General features: G+C 56.5%; 1 protein-coding gene and 1 long non-coding RNA gene across 3 annotated transcripts in view; both read right to left on the bottom strand.

Annotated features, from left to right (window-relative positions):
- LOC148128647 (vomeronasal type-2 receptor 26-like) overlaps window positions 1-18,819 on the bottom strand; it is a 60,641-nt gene extending 41,822 nt beyond the window's left edge. The window contains exon 1 of one of the 2 annotated variants that reach the window (XM_087948659.1): window positions 18,634-18,819. In XM_087948659.1, coding sequence (XP_087804785.1) covers window positions 18,634-18,819 — 186 coding nt within the window. Of the gene's footprint in view, window positions 1-9,673; window positions 9,804-18,633 lie in introns of those variants that run through there. The other variant, XM_087948663.1, reaches the window with a different exon arrangement.
- Window positions 17,010-18,619, bottom strand: LOC148128648 (uncharacterized). The gene is made up of 2 exons (XR_015746214.1): window positions 18,490-18,619; window positions 17,010-17,354 (listed from the first exon to the last, which is right to left on the bottom strand). It is a non-coding gene; the product is annotated as an uncharacterized LOC148128648 (long non-coding RNA).
- Window positions 18,820-20,066: the final 1,247 nt, after the last annotated feature.

The raw sequence follows: 20,066 nt of genomic DNA on the forward strand, positions 1-20,066 counted from the left end.
AAATTACAGATACACCCCTGGGATCATTGTTCAGTTGTGGTTGTGGTCCTTCCTTCCTGTCAGGGCAAGTCCAGAAAGTGATGCTGGGGAAGAGAGTTCAACACCTGGGAAATTGACTTCTGTCCTTCAACATGGCCTCTTGTCTCCAGAGATTGCTGGGGAAGGTCATTCAGAGCTATGGAGTTTGGTGACACTTCAAGTTAATGCCATTTAACTCTAGTGTTGCCTGTCTTCTAATGGCAATCAGCACCCTTGATCTCTGCCCAAGGTTAAGAGTAGGCCCTGTTTGGAAATCTGTTTTAGATCAGAATCCCATATATTATTCCTAATTGCAGCCGGTTTTAAAATTACTTGTGTCTGAAGAGAAATTTCATTGCCCATCTTTTCTAGCAATATTAATTTTGGGATAAGAGCTCTTTAAGAAGCAGGAAAGTGATAACTGGTGGACTAGATCGTTGGGTAAATAGGGAGAAAGTTCTAGAATGGATGGAAATTTTTATTTTTATTTTCTTGTCATTCCTGCGTTATCTTACCATGTTCCTATAATACACCAAGATTCTTTATATTTTGATGTTTCTTAGTTTTCTTAAATAAAGAATGGACTTTCCATCCATCCATCCATCCATCCATCCATCCATCCATCCATCCATTAAATTTACTGGCCACCCATCTTATCACAGGGAAACCCTACAAAGATGGCGGTGATGCCCACAGTGTGGTGGATGGTGCAACCTGATTTCTAGCGACATGATTTCTGGAGATCTGGTGGCTCTTCCTCTGTTGTGGGGATCTTCTACTGGGGGGGAGGGACCCCTCTGACCTTCCCAATTTCTGGGGCCGAGACTTTCTATACCAAAAAACCTCCAAGGGGTTTGAAGGTGCTGTTGGAACTCCTTTGTTCCGGGTTTATTTGGATCCGTTGTTCAGGGATGATGTTTCTTCACTGGGGGGGAGACATTAATATGGACTTCTTGGCCCAGAAGGGGGAACTGTGGGGGGCTGAGTGAGGGGGAGGGACTGAAGGGACAGGCAGGCCCACCCTGGCAGGGAGGAACACAGGAAGGCCCGTATCCCAGGTCCTCCACTTGGAAGTTCTCCCCCTGAACCTCCCTCAGATTCTGCTCTCAGGGCCTGCAGACCAGATCCTGGGTGGCTCCGGGTTCAAGCTGTAGCTTTTCAGGGCCAGGTTAATGTGCGATGAGACTCTCTCCTCCTTCAGGAGGTTCCCAGCCGTGTCTGACCGAAGCTGGGTGAGGCCCAGAGGGGAGGAAGCCCCTCCTGGGTCAGGAATGAGCCCACCCCAACTTCTGGGTTTGTCCCAGGGAGACCCCAGAGGAGGGGAGGAGGGGGGTTGTGGTCATCCAGGGTTTCTCACAGGCCCTGAGGAGGCTCCATGTGGAACTCTGGCTTCTCTCAGGGGGCTGCGAGGACCCCGGCCTGGTCAAGCGTGTTGTGTGAACAGGGTCCTCGCCAGAAAAAAAGGGTCCCCAATTCTGATCTCTGCATTAGATGCTGCAAAGGTCATTAATTGTGAAAAACGGTCATAAGTCCCATTTCTCAGTGCGGTTGTAACTTAGATCGGTCACTAAATGAACGGTTGGAAGTCGAGGCGTGCCTATGTATCTCCTCTTGTTCAGCTTCTCTCCCATGAATGAATCTCCTTCCGAGTTCCCATCATCCACTGACTCCTCAGCCAATAGGCTCAACCTCGGGAAACAAACCATGTTTAAGAATTGCAGGTGTGAATGTGGCCACTGGGGAAGAGACCAGGTTCAGTGAGTTGGGTGGATCCCACCGGAGTCAGTTGTGTGGGGTGGGGGTTCAATCCCAGGGGGGCCTGAGTTCCAGTCCTGCCTGGGGCACCAAGCCAGCTAGGAGGCTCTGTGGCCAGCCGCTCTCTCAGAGCCCTGGGAAAGAGGCAATGCCAACCGTTTCTGAGCAGCCTTGCCAAGATCTCTGGGCCGGCTTCCCCTGGGGGCTTCCGGACAACCCTCCTGCCCAGCTGGCCCAGGTGGCCCCTCCTCCTCACCAGTCAAGCGGCCTCCAATGGGCTGGATTCGAAGAGGGTTTGGCAGGGGGCTTTGCTGTGAGGAGGGGGCATGGTGGGGTCCTGCAAGGCCAGGGGGGTCTGTAGGGAGTCCGTCCCCTCCCTAGTGAGGGCAGGGAGCGAGGAGGGCTGGGGGAGATGGAGGCAGGGGGAGCCCCCCCCATCTGGTCAGGGCAGCTCAGGGGCTGTCGGAAAGCCCGCCTCTAAGGGAAGGCCCTCCTTGGGATTGGCTGGGAGGGAGAGCGGCTCTGATGTCACAGATGGGGGACAGGTGGAGCTCCCAGGTGAGCCCTGGGCACCTGCAGGCCAGGTGGGGCTGGTGGGGTGCAGTGGGAAGGGGAGTCAGCCTGGGGCCCTGCTGCCAATACCCCCCTGGGGCAACCAGCGGCTTCTTCCTCCTCCTGCTCTGGGAAGTGGGGCACCCCGTGGAGAGGGCTCCCTCTGGCCTTGCAGGGCAGGTGGGGGGATCTGCCCCATGGGGGCCCAGGTGGGGAGCAAATGGGGCGGAGGGATCCCCAGGTTGCATCTCTTGCCAGGATCCGAGTCTGGTGTGCCAGCTTTGCACCTGGCAGGTGGGGGCTGCTGTTCCCCCAGGTGTGAAGCCCACCAGCTCCTGGTCCCGGCCAGAAGGAAGGGCCGAGGCCGGAGGAGAGTCTCTTGGCCCTTTCAGAAGACAGGCAACGGCTTTCTGGGTGGCAGGAGACCCCCAAATCAGGGAGGTCAGGCTGAACCCCCGGAGCTCTGGGGCCCCCCTGAACGTCCAGCTCATTTCCCTCAGAACCCCAAAGGGGCTTCCAGGCCGTTTCTTTCCCAGGGAGGCGGAGGAGGAAGATGGACGGACAGAGGGAAAAGAGGCAGGAGGGGAATCGAGTGGAAGGAGGAGGAGGAGGAAGAGGAGGTCGGGAGAAACTTCCCTGCAGCTCTGCCAGGACTTATCAGGGAATCCTCCTCTTCCCTCCCTCCTGTGACGGTTTCGCTCTTTCCTGGCAAAGGGTCCTCGACCTACAATGTTTTGTTTAGTGACCACAGTGGCACTGAAAAAGGTGACAGGGCCCCTTTCCACACTGGCGGCCCTGGCAGCCTCCCTGGGGTCCCAGGATTTACATTTAGACAACTGTCTCATACTTATGAGGGGCACAGTGTCCCCGGGTGGGTGTCACGTGATCCCCTTTTGCGACCATTGTGCGAGCAAAGTCGGTGGAGAAGCCAGATGTGCCTAAGAACCGTCTGGATTGCTTAACATCTGCAGTGATTTGCTTTGCAAATAGGGCCAGAAAGGTCATAAAGTGGGTTAAAGCCCACTTAACGGACGTGTCCCTGGGCAACACGAGCGTTGGGGCTCCATGGCGGTCGTAAGTGGAGGACTCCCTGCCTTGTCCGTCTTTCCTCCCTGGGGATCTCAGGGCTGCCTTTTGAGGCCGCCTCAAGGGCTTCTCCAGGCTGCCCTGCGTTGGGCGCCCCACATCTCTTCTTGCCAGGCCCCCCAAGAAAGAGATTGGGGGGCACCTGGAGGCCCCAGGTCTTCTGGTTGTGGGGATGCGGCACTTATAGTGGGCTCTGCGGCCCCTTCGGCCTCCCCACCTCTGAGGCTCTGAAGATGCCCTTGGGGGTCCCTGTGTCCCAGGTCTCCAGTCATTGGGGGGTTTCACTCCCATGCATCCCTTGGCCCAGGAGGGAGAACTGGGGGTCTGGGACAGGAGGGGGAGCAGAGGAGATGGGGGGCAGGGGGGGCAGGAAGTGCCACCCACCCAGGGCAGCCCCATGGCCCAGAGCAGGAGGAGCTTCCCTGCGTGGAGGGAGGAGGAGGATCCCTGCAGGCTGGGAGAGGAGGAGAGGCTCCCACCCAGGCGGCCCAGGGGGGAAGGGGAGCTCCAGAGCCAGAGAGGGAGGCAGAACTGGCCGGGCTTCTCCCCAGCCGCCTCCTCGGGTGGTTTCCTGGCTGTGTGGCTGGGAAGGCCGCCCCCCTCCCCGTGGTTGTCCAGCCCTTCCTTAGGAACCTCCAGGTGGGATGAACCCTCCACCTTCCCAGGGAGGCCATTCCATGCCTTCAGGTCTCTCCGGGTCCTGGCTGGTCTTTTCCCCCCTCTTGGAGACCCCTGGAGAACTGGGCTCATGGCAGGCGATTCAAGGAGGGAAGAGCTCAGTCTTGGATTCAGGAAGTGCCACTCAGAAAGTGTCACCTTAGATATTCCAACCAAGTTGCGTTTTTAGGATGTTCTACATTTAACGGAGGAACCCCAATATCTTTATTAGCAAGTGTGGGATGAAGGGCAACATTTTGTAGAGGTTATCAAGCTGGCTGAGAAAATGCCCCCAAAGACATCTCCTCAGACATCTCCTCTGGAAATGACCATCAAATATTCAATTTGGCCACCCTGTTCTCCTCCATTGGATTCACCAACATTTTAATTCATGTCTTTGATGAAGGGAGAAAGGGAATGTCCCTTAGAACCAGGGATGGATTTCTAAGACCATAGAACAAGGGTCTTCAAACTTGGCAAGTTTAAGACTTGTGGACTTCAACTCCCAGAATTCCTGAGCTAACGTGACTGGAAGGAGGAATTCTGGGGGTTGAAGTCCACAAGTCTTAAAGCTGTCACGTTTGAAGGCCCCTGCCATAGAAGATCACAGGGTCTATGGGGCCTTGGATTTTGGGTGTGTCCATGTGAGGTGGTCTGAGTTGAGATGGATTAAAATAAAGATTTTTCTAATTGTCTATCTGGAAATGAATCTAGCAGGACAGATTTGCCACATTTTGGAACAAACCTCTCAAGGGGGAAAGGGGCCATGAGAGCAGGAGGGCCAGAGCCTGAAATTATGCAGGGACACACAAGGCCTAAATTTTAGGCCAAGCCAGGAATTCTCCATATTCAGGGCTTCCTGGCTCAGGACAGGACATAATTCTGCATTATTCCTTGTATTTTTCCATTCACTGGACTGGTTTCCAAGGTGGCAGCTGGAAAACTCCCTGGGGAACCAAGAGGGAGGAAGAAATAAATCCCCAGATTTTCCCTTAATTATAGGGGGGAAGAGGGACACCTGCCACGGCTCCTTTGCACATCTGGGAATGAGCCTGTGAACAAGAACTCGGCTAAAAGTTTGAAAATTAATGGGGGGGGGGGAATGTACTTTTCTTGCTGAAAGAAAACAAGGCTGAGATGTGGTGATGAAAGAACAAGCAATCCTGGCTAGTTCATGCCCAGGTTTCCTGCCCTCCTGAAAGGGCTCCCTGCAGATGGAGACCCTCAATGGGGTCAGGGTCCCTTCCCTTAAAGCCAACCCACCCCCAGGACTCAGGCTGGGTCTCCTCTACACTTTTCTGGCTCTGGGGCACATTTGGTTTTTTTGGGGAGGGGAGTCAAGAGGGGGGACGTCCCAAACCAACAGCTGCAGTGCTTGGTCTTTTTAAAATTGGAATTTGAAAGGAAATAAAAGGAATACCATTATAATAAAATAAAAACCCTGAAAAGTGAAATACTAGATGGGAGATGGGTTGGGGCGGTGGAAGTAGGCTCCTTCCTGGGGAGCAGAGCTGCTCAGCCCCCCCCCCCATGTCCCAGGCCTCCCTGCCCGCCTCTCCTGGGGCCGAGACCGGACAGAGCAAAGGCCTCCCCTCCCCTTCCCTCCTCCCGCTCAGGGCTGGCCAAAGGGCCGCAGAGGGAGAGGATCCGGCCCTTCCTTGGCTCCCAGGGCAGGAGGAGGCTCCTAGGTCCTTGGCTTCTTTCAACAGGCTCTTGATCCCTTCAGTGCTGACATCTGCTGAGGGCTCTGACGAAAGGTGGGGGCTGCTCTCTGCCTGGAACAACCTGTTTCTCCCATTGGGGAAATATAACGATCTTCCCTCCTTAATATTCCTCAAAATAGCCCATTCTTCTAGGAGGGGGAGGGGGGCTCTTCCCTGACAGAGTTCAGTCTCCCCTTCCCAGATGGTCTCAAGGCAAAGAGGGAGCAGCCATCAGTCAGAGGAGCTTGAACTGGGATCCCTGCAGAGAGGAGGGGTGGGGCTAGATGGTCTCAGGGTCTCCTTCACATTTAGAAAGGTAAAACTCCAGGATGCTAATCACAAACCCACACATACAGGAACTCATTTAGAAAAGAAGACAGCATTTTCAAGCTAGCAGTGCTAAGTATCCAAACGCCCTGGAATCTCCTCTTTGGAGCCTGGTTCCCTGAGTCCTTGAATTGGGCAGATCTGCTGCGATGGTTCCCCTCCTTCCCCTCCGGATTCCCCCTCCAAAGGACCTCAGATGAAGGGATCCACAGTGACCCTCGGAGGCCTCTGGTTGCCCACAGGCAGAGGAAGGCAGAGGCTGATGGCTCTGCCCACCTGGGAACAGGTGTGTTTCCCCACAACAGTCACTTTCCTCCATCACATCCCACAGGAAGGGGCACGCGGCCACCTCACAGCCCAAGAATGCCCAATTCTGGTACCCCACATTAATTTGAGCCCCCCTAGTTTTACACCCCGTCAATAAGTTATGTGGAGCCTCCTGGGGATTGGTCCACCGTCCCCCCAGGAATGCATGGAGCCTGTGGGAGGATTAGAACGCAGAACCTCCCGGGCTGTGGATGAAACTCCCCCACCTACTTTCAGGCCTAAGGCGGGACTCGAACTCCTGGTCCTCTGCTGATTGGCTCAGAGCCGCCCAATTGGGTTCGATGTGGGATTCAAACCCCCCCCCGTCGGTTCCCCCCCCCCCCGCCAGGCACCCCTGGCCCCTCCCCATCCCAGGGGCTCCTTCGCAGCTGCGCCGCCCTGCTCCTTCCTCCTCTCCTTCCCCTTCTTCTTCCTCCTCCTCCTCCCAATTCCCCTCCTGCTTCCCTTTCCCTTCCTATATTCCCTTCCCTCCATTCAGCCGACCCAGAGAGTTCGTGCAACCGCCTCGTTCGCGAGGATCGCCTCCCTTCTCTCCTCGGACAGCGGATCGCACAGAAACGCCGCCTTCGCTTCCCTTCTGTCGCAGAGGGAGAGGAGACCCGTCGGGCTTCGCTTCTGAAAAGACGCCCCAGAGAGAGAGAGAGAAAAGGAGCAGCGAGACGCCCCCCACGGGCCCCCTTTGCTGACACGAGTCTCGCTCCCTGGCTCCCTTTCAGACGTTCCCCCGGTGCCCGGAGGCTCCCGAGGGAGAGGAACCGGCTCCGCGTCTCTCGGGTGGCTGGGAAGAGGCCGAGACCGAGAGGCTCCCGACGAAGCTCCCGCAGACGGAGGAGTCCCCCTGGGGAGGAGGGCCGGGCAGCGCTCCGGCTGAATCAGGGGCCGGTGGGGGCTGTCCTAGCGGGAGACTTCGGGGACCGTCGGGCAGAGCGGAGGGCGAGGAGGAGCTGGGATGCTGGCGGCCCGATGGGGAAGGGAAGGAGGGGCAGGAAAAGGCGACCCTGCTGGCCGGCTGCTTCTCCGCAGCTCCGCCCCGCTCGCTCCTCCAGCTGAGACCCCCAGCATCCCTGCTTAGCACCGGAGACGCTCCAGCCGCGCTGCCAGCCGAGCCGTCGAAGAGAACAGCGCCTCTTTGGCTCGCTCCCTCCCGCGGCTCCTCTCCGGCCTTTCAGCGGCGCTTTGCCCCCCCGCCCGGTGCTGCCAGGTTCCATCTCGTTCCCGCCCTTTCTTCAAGGCCCCCTGGTCCCCCAAGCGCTCTCCTTCAACCCCCCGCCCGGACCCTTCCTCCCAAACGCTCGGCCCTTAGCACCCCCGCTCCCCTTCCCGACAGACAGCCCGGCTCTCCCCTTCTCCTCGCCCGCCCCGCTTCCTTGGCCCGGACCAGCCACCCCCTCCAGGGACCCCGAAATCCTCGTCCCCCCCGCCAAGACCCCTCGCCGCTCCTCTCTGAGGGGAGCCGGAGTTCTCAGCCCCCCCCCCCTTTCTCAGCGCCTCTCTGGGTAAAAGGCGCCTTTTCTTTTGAGCGTCTCATCCAATCACAGCGCTCCTTGTTCCTTTCGGTCTGTGGTAGAACGAGGAGAATAACGGTCATAATCGGAGCGTAAAATATGATGGATCTTTAAAAAAGACCCGACACAGACAGTGCACTGTCGCTGCAGAAGTGGAACCTGATGTACGATAAAGGAATAAAAGAATTTTAAAAATCCATGCAAGTTCATAGCCTCCAGCATGTCTTATAATGGATTCCAAGTCATTTTGAAATATCCTGCTCGTTATAAGGGAGTAAGTGTCTCAAACTCAGCTCTACCAAATAAGGAAGTATTCCAGCTTGAGCACAGAAGAGAGAAGCAGGATGGGATTGAGAACAGGAGAGTGGCCGTGAACTGTAACAAAGTGTGTAGAAAAACGATGCGGGTAGAACAATGGGGGGGTATTGATAGAATACATAAACTGTGTAGCTGCCTTTGCCAGATAAGTGAACGCCTAAAACCTCCAAAATGTATATGTGTCAATTTGAAACAGGAAGAATGTGAGCCAAGCCCTCGTACGAGGCGGGGCGGACAGTTAGGGTATAAAAGTGCCGTTTGAATTTTGCTCTGCGTTCCTTCAATGCCTGAGGGAACCCGTTTTTGCAAACACGTGATTAAAATCTTGTTTTCCTTGGATCAACGAACCTTGTGGTGGTCTTTTCGTATCCCCCACCTCACAATAGTAAACGTTTTGCTGTGTGGAAAAAGCACAAAAAGCCACAAACACAATTCCCTAAATAATAGGGGGGGCGGGGGGGGGGGCTGCTGAATCCCCCGGGGGAGCCCCCCATTGAATAAATTCTCTCCAGAACGTTTCACTTCGACACAGCGAACATCGTTTTCACAAGTCCCCGTCAACCTTACTATAACCAAGAAACTGAAGAGCAGCTCCTCAATCCCTTCTCTATTCGATTTCCTTGCGGCAAACCGCAATTGCCTCATTCCCCCCAACCTAGCAAAAGCCTTTCCCGTCTTCTTTTCTCCTGCAAATTTAATTCAAAAGCCTCTCTCCTCCCGGGGGGGATCCTGCTGTGCTCGCCTGTCTCGCTCAACGCCCGCCGAGCCAACGCTTCGGATGCTCCGCACACAAGCCCGCAAAGAAAGCCAGGGAGCGCCAATCTGTCCGATGACAGCTGGCTGGAGGCGGCAACAGTGCTAGCATCCATTCCTGCCCTTGTCAATAAACGGAGGTCCCCGGTCGCACCGCAGCCTCGGAGGACGCCAGCAGACAAGATGCCTCCAATCTCTGCCAGCAAACACACGGGACCCGAGTTCCCCGCCGGGCAGTCTGGTGCCTCCGGCTCTTCCCCACCCCCGAAGAGAAGAAAATGAGGAAGGAGCTCGGGAAAAAGAGCCCAAAATGGCAAAAGCAAACGGGGAACAAACCAGACTCCTCCACTGGGGCGCCTTTCTTCGCGGGGAAGCTGCCTAGCAGGGCGACGAAAGCCCGAGAGTGGCAGAAGCAACAGCAGCAGCGGGGATGAAGCTCAGCCCGAGGCGACCCCGATGCGTCCGCCTTTTCTCTCGGCGCCCTCGGGCTTTCTGCAAACGCGGGGTGCTCCTCCTCACGCAGCCTGTCCGAGCCCCGCTACTGTGCACCGGACACCCGTACCCCTTTTCCTCTCGAGCCAGCAGCCCAAGCGTCCCCTTCCCGGGCTCCAACCGTGAAACTCGTCCCCCTCCCTCCCCCACATCCCCCAGCACGAGGAACTGGCGCCGTACCTGCCCTCCTCTCGGCTGCTGCCGCTTTCTCCACCGCGAGGTTTTTTCCCCTCACTCGAAGCTTCCCGGCGTCGTTTTTCAGAGGTTTTCAGACGATCTGACAGTCATTTTCATGCGAATATATTGTATTGAAAACTCGGCCAAATTTTCGATTTCACGGCCAAGCAACTTTCATACGGCCAAATTTCCGGCCAAATATATTTGGCCGGAGACATGAATTTTTTCACGGCCAAACAGATTTCTATACAACCAGATTTCTCGAATTTGGCCGGGAAAACGGCCAGATGGCAACCCTGCCCGGGACAGGACGGCGCCCAGATACCTGCAGGCCCCCCCCTCCTCTCCGAGGGTCCCTCCCTGCCCGCCCCACCGAGCCAGAGGTGGGGCTGCCTCCAGGTCCCCTTCCTCCAGGACCGTCATCCGGGCAGATCGCCTGGCGCCCTTTTTCCAGAGCAGCCCCGCCGCTGACGAAGAGGCTCCCCCCGCCCCCACCTCTTAGGGAATTTTTGTGTTTTCCACATAGCAAAACATTTACTATGGGATCCATTTACAGGGGTCTCCAACCTTGGCCACTTTAAGACTTGTGGACTTCAACTCCCAGAGTTCCTCAGCCAGCTGGCTGAGGAACTCTGGGAGTGAATCCAAGTCTAAATCAGTAGACCCTCATATAAGACATGCTGGTGGCTATTGACTTGAATTAATTTTTAAAATTCTTTTATTCCTTTATCGTACATCAGGTTCCATTTCTGCAGCGACAGTGCACTGTCTGTGTCGGGTCTTTTTAGAGATCCATCATATTTTACAGCCTGATTATCACCGTTATTCTCCTCATTGTACAACGGAGCCTCTTTGGAAGAGACTAAGATCGGGCGCCGTCATTATAACCGTTATTCTAGTTCTACCACAGACCGAAAGGAACAAGGAGCGCTGTGATTGGATGAGACGCTCAAAAGAAAAGGCGCCTTTTACCCAGATAGGAGCTGAGAAAGGGGGCGGGGCAGGGCCACAGGGGGAGGGCTGAGAGCTCCGGCTCCCCTCAGAGAGGAGCGGCGAGGGGTCTTGGGGGGGGAGGGACGAGGATTTCGGGGTCTCTGGAGGGGGAGGGGTGGCTGGTCCGGGCCAAGGAAGCGGGGCGGGCGAGGAGAAGGGGGAGAGGCGGGCTGTCTGTCTGGGAGGACGGGAGGGGAGGGGCGGCGGGGAGGGCAGAGCGTTTGGGGCGAAGGGTCTGGGGGGGGGGTGAAGGAGAGCGCTTGGGGGAGCAGGGGGCCTTGAAGAAAGGGAGGGAATGAGAAGGAACGTGGCAGCACCGGGCGGGCGGGGGCAAATGCCGGTGAAAGGCCGGAGAGGAGCCGCCGGAGGAAGCGAGCCAAAGAGGCGCTGTTCTATTCGATGGCTCGGCTGGCAGCGCGCCTGGAGCCTCCCTCCCGCCTTCTCCAAATCCCCCCCCTCGCGCTGCCCGACGGTGCCAGAAGTCCGCCAGCTCCGGGGCCTCTGCCGCCCCCTACTGGAGTGCTGCCTCGCCCTTCCCTTCCTCCCCGTCGGCCAAGGGTGGCAGCCCCCGCGAGGCTCCCTCTGGCCCAGCCCAAGGACTCCGCCAGGGCCGAGGCCCACAGGAGCCTTTTCCGGAGGCAACTTGGCGCCTCCGCGGCCTCGATGACCGAGGCGCTCCCGAGAGGTTGAAATAGGCGCTTTGGGACGCCCCGTCTGGGACTGATGGGGGAGCCTGGACGGAGCTCCAGAGAGGAGCTGCAGGGAGCCTTGGCCCGCCTCAAGCGACCCAGAGAAGCCCCCGAGCGCCCCAACCCCCCTCGGAAAGGAAGCCAAGGGCCAGCCGTCTGCAAGGAGCGCCGAGCCTTCCCCCCCCCCCATTCAGGCAGAGCGGAAGAAGCTTCTGGAAGCGAAGTCCAGTTGCCTCCTGGGGGGTAAGCGTCATCTGATGCCCCGAAAGAGCGGAGGGGGGGCTGGGAGTGGGCGTGGCTGGGCGAGAGACGGGCGGGGGAGATTGCGGGGGCCGCTTTGGGGGTCCATGTTGCGGGGGGAGGAGAGCGGGTGGGGGGGCTTGGAGCCGGGGAGGGAACGGGAGAGGAGCGGGCAAAGCGCCCGAGAAAGGCGGCAGAGGAGCCGCAGGAGAAGCGAGCTGAAGGGGCCCAAGAACTGCGTAGAGTCTCCCGCAGCGGCTTCGACGGCGCGGCTGGAGCGTCTCCGGTGCTAAGCAGGGATGCTGGGGGTCTCAGCTGGAGGGGCGAGCGGGGCGGAGCTGCGGAGAAGCCGCCAGCCAGCAGGGCGCCTTTTCCTGCCCCTCCTTCCCTTCCCCATCGGGCCGCCAGCATCCCAGCTCCTCCTCGCCCTCCGCTCTGCCCGACGGTCCCCGAAGTCTCCCGCTAGGACAGCCCCCACCGGCCCCCTCATTCAGCCGGAGCGCTGCCCGGCCCTAGGGGGACTCCTCCGTCTGCGGGAGCTTCGTCGGGAGCCTCCCGGTCTCGGCCTCTTCCCAGCCACCCGAGAGAGATGTGGAGCCGGTTCCTCTCCCTCGGGAGCCTCCGGGCACCGGGGGAGCGTCTGAAAGGGAGCCAGGGAGCGAGACTCGTGTTGGCAAAGGGGGCCCGTGGGGGGGTCTCGCTGCTCCTTTTCTCTCTCTCTCTGGGGCGTCTTTTCAGAAGCGAAGCCCGAGACGAGGACGGGTCTCTTCTCCCTCTGCGACAGAAGGGAAGCGAAGGCGGCGTTTCTGTGCGATCCGCTGTGCAAGGAGAGGATGGAGGCGATCCTCACGAACGAGGCGGTTGCACAAACTCTCTGGGTCGGCTGAATGGAGGGAAGGAGGGGGAGGAAGAAGATGAGGATGATGATCAGCCCGACCCTCTCACAACTTCAGAGGTCGAAGCAACCGGGGGGGCTTCCTCCCCTCCCTCCTTCTCCCCCTTTCCCGTCTTTTCCTTCCGCGGAGTTTCGCTCCTGAGCAGCTGCCCCGAAGGGTCTGGAAGGACCCAGTGGCGGCGTCCTCTTGTTCCGCAGCTCTTACACAGCGGAGCAAAGCCCGGCCTGCCAGGCTACCTCAACCAGCAGCCCAAAGGTCCCGGGAGCGTCGCTCAGCCCCGGGAAGGGCGCGATCCCAGCCGCCGTGGAAGCGGAAGGGTCCCCGAGGGGCGCCGCTTCTGGCCTCGCCGCTCTGCCCGACTGCCGTCCGAAGGGCGCCGGGAGCGGAGCGTCTCCGGGGAGGGAGGGCGCCCCCTGTGGGGAGGGGGGAGCCGCCAGAGGGGGAAAGTTTGGGAGCTGCTGGGCGGAGCGAGTTGGGCAAAGGGGGGGATTAAATGGGGGTGAAAGGGAGGAAAAGCCTTGGCGGCTCTTTGGCTTCTCCGCAGCGATCGCTCCGCTCGACCCTCCAGCTGACGCCCCCAGAACCCCTGCTTGGCACCGGAGCCTCTCCGCGGTTCTTGGGCCCCTTCAGCGCGGGAGCTCCGGGCCTTGGGCTCCCCCCCTCCCCACAGACACCCCGAGGTCCCGCGGAGACCCAGAGCCCGCCCGCCCGGCCCCCTGGGTCCTCCGGCCGCTCTCGGCGGGGCGGCGCAGCCTCTGGAGACGGAGCCCCGACGTGGCCGGGAAGCCCCCTCAGCCAGCCCGAGGGAGGGAGGCAGGCAGGGGCGAAGGGAAGGCGGCGGGCAGGAGGGAGGAGCGGGGCCGACCGGGTGGCGCTGCCCGACCTGGGTGCCAGGGAGCGGGGAGGCGAGGGGCAGCAGGGCGGCGCAGCTGCGAAGGAGCCCCTGGGATGGGGAGGGGCCGGGGGTGCCTGGTAAGGGGAAGGAACCGAAGGGGCGTTTGAATCCCACCTTCCCCATCGAAGCCAACTGGGCGGCTCTGAGCCAATCAGCAGAGGACCAGGAGTTCGAATCCCGCCTTCGGCCTCAAAGCAGGTGGGGGAGTTTCATCCACTGTCCCGGAGGTTCTGCGTTCTAATCCTCCCACAGGCTCCATGCATTCCTGGGGGGGGCGGTGGACCAATCCCCAGAAGGCTCTGGGTTCCAGTCCCACCACAGAACTCATTGATTGGAGGTGTAAAATTTGAGGGGCTCAAATTAATGTTGGGTACCAGAATTGGGCATTCTTGCGCTCTGTGTGATGTGATGCAGGAAAGTGACTTTTGTGGGGAAACACACCTGTTCCAAGGTGGGCAGAGCCATCAGCCTCTGCCTTCCTCTGCCTGTGGGCAACCAGAGGCCTCCGAGGGTCACTGTGGATCCCTTCATCTGAGGTCCTTTGGAGGGGGAATCCGGAGGGGAAGGAGGGGAACCATCGCAGCAGATCTGCCCAATTCAAGGACTCAGGGAACCAGGCTCCAAAGAGGAGATTCCAGGGCGTTTGGATACCTAGCACTGCTAGCTTGAAAATGCTGTGTTCTTTTCTAAATGAGTTCCTGTACGTGTGGATGTATGTATGAGATGCTGAGAGTGCAATTGTTTTATGCCCTCTGTTGGGATTTGAATTTGAGCTTGTATTCTGATCGGTTGTCAGACTCCCATGGGGCCATGCAGGGGCAACTCTGTAGGCTGTCCTGAGTCCCAGGCTTTGTTGAGCCTTTCTGGATGACGGTGATGTAATGAAAGGGCTTTGGGCAATTCCTGTAGAGCAGTGGTCCCCAACCTTTTTTGTACCAGGGACCAGTTTCAAGCACAAACACTTTTTCAAGGACCGGGGGATCCGAGTTTGGATGTTTGCTTGCAGACGTTTCATTACCTGACTAGGTAACATCTGATGTTGTTACCTAGTCGGATAATAAAATGTCTGCCAGCAAACCACCAAGTTCAGGGAGCGCCTCGGCCCTGCCTCCCTCAGCCCCATCCCTCAGGTGTCTCCCTCCCTCCCTCAGGTGTCTGCCTCGTTCCTCTCTCAGTCGCTCTCTCGCTGCTCCACCAGCCCAGGAAGAAACTGCTTCAAAGAAGCCGGGGGGGGGTGGCTTTTCCTGTCACCGCAGCTCCTCCGAAGCGCCCGTTTACCCCCACCCCGCCCGCACGCGGTTCAACCCAGTGCTCCATTTTGCCTGCCTGCCTGCCTGCCTTCGTTTCGGAGCAGCTTCGGCTGATAAAAAGAGGCGAATAGTTATTATTCTCAGCCGAAGCTGCTCCGAAATGAAGGCAGGCAGGCAGAACGGAGCACTGAATTGAAGCGCGGGCGGGCGGGCGGGGTGGGGGTAAACGGGCGCTTCGGAGGAGCTGCGGCGACAGGAAAAGCCACCCCACCCGGCTTCTTTGAAGCAGTTTCTTCCTAGGCTGGTGGAGGAGCGAGAGAGCGAGGGAGAGAGGAACGAGGCGGGAGGAAACCGAAGCTGCTGAGCCAGAGAGCAGGACAGGCTTCGGTTGCTTCCTCCCTCCCCTTCTTTCATTTGTGTCCTTGATCCCCGATCCCAGCAGCATTCACCGAAGGCGAAGAAAGCCGCCATTTTTATTTTATTTTTTTTCTTTGCCGCCCGGTACAGAGAGCTCCACGGAACCGGTACCGGTCCGCGGCCCGGTGGTTGAGGACCCCTGTTGTAGAGCTTTCCCTGGAGAAGATCTTTGTGATGCATAATAGACTGGCCTAGGCCAGAGTAATGGACCATCAGGAAAGGTGGGAGGGGGCTGATTTTGAGCCTCTCTGATTTTCTACTTTTCTTTTTAGGGAAAATATTCTGCCTTTTTAGTATATCCTAAACTATTTCATTTTCCTAGGGAGGGGAGAGTTTTAACTCCCAGCACCTCTTTCGGTCATTGGAAGAGTGTTGAATCCTCCCTTGTCCAACTGAGAGATTTTGCAAGTTGGAGAAGCTGCTCTCATAATCTCCTCCTTGTCTTCTCTCAAGACTTCTCTCAAGAATTCTCCATATTCAGGGCTTCCTGGCTCAGGACAGGACATAATTCTGCATTATTCCTTGTATTTTTCCATTCACTGGACTGGTTTCCAAGGTGGCAGCTGGAAAACTCCCTGGGGAACCAAGAGGGAGGAAGAAATAAATCCCCAGATTTTCCCTTAATTATAGGGGGGAAGAGGGACACCTGCCACGGCTCCTTTGCACATCTGGGAATGAGCCTGTGAACAAGAACTCGGCTAAAAGTTTGAAAATTAATGGGGGGGGGGGAATGTACTTTTCTTGCTGAAAGAAAACAAGGCTGAGATGTGGTGATGAAAGAACAAGCAATCCTGGCTAGTTCATGCCCAGGTTTCCTGCCCTCCTGAAAGGGCTCCCTGCAGATGGAGACCCTCAATGGGGTCAGGGTCCCTTCCCTTAAAGCCAACCCACCCCCAGGACTCAGGCTGGGTCTCCTCTACACTTTTCTGGCTCTGGGGCACATTTGGTTTTTTTGGGGAGGGGAATCAAGACCCCCCCAATGGGGGGAGGCAAGAGCGGGGACGTCCCAAACCAACAGCTGCGGTGCTTGGTCTTTTTGAAATTGGAATTTGAAAGGAAATAAAAGGAATACCATTATAATAAAATAAAAACCGTGAAAAGTGAAATACTAGAATATTACAAGGAAAAAAAGTTACATGAAGAAATTGCCCTGGGATTATTTGGTGACTTTGGGAAAAAAGTTGGAAAAGAAATCAACAGAAGGAAGCTAGAAACAAAGATTTACGGACACTGACTGTTGAAATTTAATATAAAAGACACTGGTTGCAATAAACTACTAGACAATTGGATTGGACATAAATATTAAAGAAAGGAAAATAAAAGAAGAAATAGTGTACAAAATGGGAGAAATGTGTGTGGAAATAAAATTGGAACAACAAAATAGGAAGGAAATGATGAAAGAGAGCTTGGAAATGTACAGCATTATACTACAAAAATTAGAAATGGTAATGCAGATTAAAGAAGAACAAAGAGAACCAGAGGAAGAGGAGTGAAATAAAGAGGAAACCAGCCCAAAAGAACAAGTGGAACAACATTAAACAGGAAAAAAAGAATTAAAGCTAAAGATGTGAGGTTTGATGTGATAATTAAAGGGGGAATTGTTTGGAAAATTAAACAAAGGAAAAGGAAACAGCAGAAGAGGGAATTACAGAGGAGAAATCAAGAGAGGGAGGGGGATAAAATAAATAATTGGAATAAGAAATGGAGAGAAATTATAAAGGAGAAAAGGGGAATTAAGAGAAAGGACCAGAAAATGATGGGAAGTAGAAAGCAAACAACAATGAAAAAAATTATATAGTCAGGAGAATGAGAGACAATGGGTCGAAGAAGAACAGGAAGGGGGATTCTGCCTTGATTTCTCCATCTCTTTTCACTTGGTTGTCTCTGACTTCTCCCTTTCTGTGCATGTGTTTGTTTTTGGGTGTGATTTTTTCAACTATGCAAAGTTCTGATAACTAGTTTTTCATTAAAGTTCATTTTATTCTTGGAATCTGGCCACACTATCACATCAACCCCTTTGTGAAGGTGTCACTTAGCATCAGTTTTCAAAATAAAGAAAATGTTGCTTCCATTTCAGACCTGTGACATGCTCAGACATTAACTGTGTCCCGGGATTGTCTCTTTAACCACGATGCCAACAAATGTCACACTTCTTTTTGTCTTCAGCCACAGGTGCCGTGTTTTCCCTCTGGGGCCAATTTCAAGAATGAAGCTCCCAAACCTCTCAATTCCAGATGATGGATTTAATTCGATCTCTGCCCCTGTCATTATGAACCACATTGGGATTATTTCCCTTTCATTTCCCTGCAGAGAAAGGCCCAACAAACTCTAAATGCAAGAACTAGCTGAATTATCCAGGGATCCCTCCTGAGAGGGAGAATTATGATAAAAGTTTCAGCTCTGCTCTGTGGCCGAATCCTCCCGGGAGACTCTGGGCAGAGACAGGGAGTCTGTGGCAGCTTCTTTCTTCTCCCCTTGACCCTGGATGGAAACTTTCCCTGCTGGAGAATTTGGCTTCAGGCAAAAAGTTTCACTGAACAATTTGAGAACTTTGAACTTCTCTCCTCCTTAAAGATCAGGGCTGCCTGGATCCCTTCCCAGCAAAGTTTGCTCCCCTGGAGAAAAGAAGGGCTGGGGGCAAATGGAGCCCCCAAGAAGCCCCTTCTCCATCTCTGCTTCCTTACAATTCAAGGGCTGAACGTTTCTCCTGGAGTCCCTTGGATTCCCTCCCCCCACAAGGCCCCTCTTTATGCCCAGGAGGGTTGGGGGTCCTGGCTGTGGTTGGGCAACTCCTTTCCCCCTCTTCCCATTGGGGCGATGGCTGGGCAAACCACCTTTGGGGTCCCTGCAGAGGCGGAAGAGGGAGGCCGCTGGGCAGCCCAGCTAGGTTGGTTAGCATTAAAGTTGGACTGCTCAATTTGTGGTGTGTGTGTGTGTGTGTGAATGCTTCACTGGCCAAGTGTGATTGGACACACAAGGAATTTGTCTTGGTGCAAATGCTCTCAGTGTCCATAAAAAAATACATTCATCAAGAATCATCAGGTACAACACTTAATAGTCATAGGAAACAATAAGCAATCAAATCATACTAGGAAACAGTCAAAAAGTCATTAGGATACAAGCAACAGTTAAAATCATACAGTCACAAGTGTGTGCGTGTGTGAGAGAGAGAGAGAGAGGGAGAGAGAGAGAGAAGTCCAACCTCCAACAGACATTCTACACATCCTACAGAGTCTATACAGACAGTATATATTCTATACATCCCAGGATTTCTCCCCTCCCCCCAGGGTGGAATCTTGCCAGGTGTGGGAAAATCCGCCGCTCCTTTCCCACGGGGAGGGGCACCCAGGCCCTTTTCCCACCGCCTTCCACACTCCGCCCCCCGCGCCCAAGGGGGAACCCCGAAAGGCCCTTTGGTTCCCCCCCCCCAAAAAAAGACCCAGCTCTGCCTGCGCACGAAGTCCCATCATCGCTCCAGGGTCCCCACCCGAGCAGTTCAAGGCGGGGGAAAGGGAGGAGCCCAATCCTGGCCCCGCCTCCCTCAGGGGTGCAGAGCAGACCCGATTTCCATCGCGTGACCCACCGCGGAGACGCCCCCTCCTTCCCGCCCTGGGGAAGCCTCGCAGCGTCGGGCGCAGAAAGCCCGGAGCAGCAGTTTCAGAGAAAGAAGCGCGCATGCGCGAGCGAACGTTGCCCATAGCAGCTGGATGGAAAGCCGATTCCACCTGTGAGGCTCTTTTCCAAGGAAGGCCGGAAGTAGGCATTCCATTCCGCTCTAGGACCTCGCAGCTCTGGCCTTAACCCTTGCGCTGCGCCTCGATCAGTCAAGCACAGATGACGCGGACTACAGAACACATGAACCACCCGGTCTCACTTGGCGTTGTCCTTTTCTCGAGCCCCGAGACGCTCCTTTGCGGCCAATCATCCACTCCCCGCCCGTCGGGCTTCAACGCCGCGTCTGCCTCTTGCCCGCCTCTGCTTCTCTCCATGCCCAGCCTGATGGGAAGGGCGGAGGCTTTGCACCCAGACCCCCCAGCCGCTGCAAGAGGGTCTGGCAGGGAGGAGCCGCCCTAAGAAGGGGTCTCTGCAGAGGGCAGCCTGCAATTGGTGGGGGGCGCTTTGGTGGAAGGCGGCTTATGTTGGGGTGGGAAGAGGGGCAGCTGCACCTTCAAAAACGCCCTTTAATCTGGAGGTGTCACTGCGATCGGCTGCAAAAGGATCCCCTCGACCCCCAGGGAAGCTTCTCCTGTCTGGAGGGGGCTGAAGGGGGTCCCTGCTCTCTCCCCAGGAGCCTCTTTCTTCCTGCAGCCTCAGAGACGCCCTGCCAGCCGCGGGGGAGGGGGTTGCAGGGCAGCAGAGGGGGGAAGTCCTCCTGGGAAAGGGGCCTGGGGGCCTCTGGCCCAGCCTCAGGAGAAGCAGCCCCAGGAAGAAGGAAGCGCCAGTCTGGGGCTTCCCAGCCCCCCACTTCAGGGAGGGGGCTGCCAGGATGGACCATGGGAAACGGCAGCTGCCTCCCCCACCCTCTGTGGCCGGACCAGCCCTTCCCGGCCCCCTCTCCCTGGAGATGGGAGATGGGTTGGGGCGGTGGAAGTAGGCTCCTTCCTGGGGAGCAGAGCTGCTCAGCCCCCCCACATGTCCCAGGCCTTCCTGCCCGCCTCTCCTGGGGCCGAGACCGGACAGAGCAAAGGCCTCCCCTCCCCTTCCCTCCTCCTGCTCAGGGCTGGCCAAAGGGCCGCAGAGGGAGAGGATCCGGCCCTTCCTTGGCTCCCAGGGCAGGAGGTGGCTCCTAGGTCCTTGGCTTCTTTCAACAGGCTCTTGATCCCTTCAGTGCTGACATCTGCTGAGGGCTCTGACGAAAGGTGGGGGCTGCTCTCTGCCTGGAACAACCTGTTTCTCCCTTTGGGGAAATATAACAATCTTCCCTCCTTAATATTCCTCAAAATAGCCCATTCTTCTAGGAGGGGAGGGGGCTCTTCCTGACAGAGTTCAGTCTCCCCTTCCCAGTTGGTCTCAAGG

The sequence above is a fragment of the Notechis scutatus genome, unplaced genomic scaffold (genome assembly GCF_049901735.1).
Source record: "Notechis scutatus isolate UNSWTSFEM ecotype Mainland unplaced genomic scaffold, rNotScu1.2 NSCUCTG36, whole genome shotgun sequence".
NCBI lineage: Eukaryota > Metazoa > Chordata > Lepidosauria > Squamata > Elapidae > Notechis > Notechis scutatus.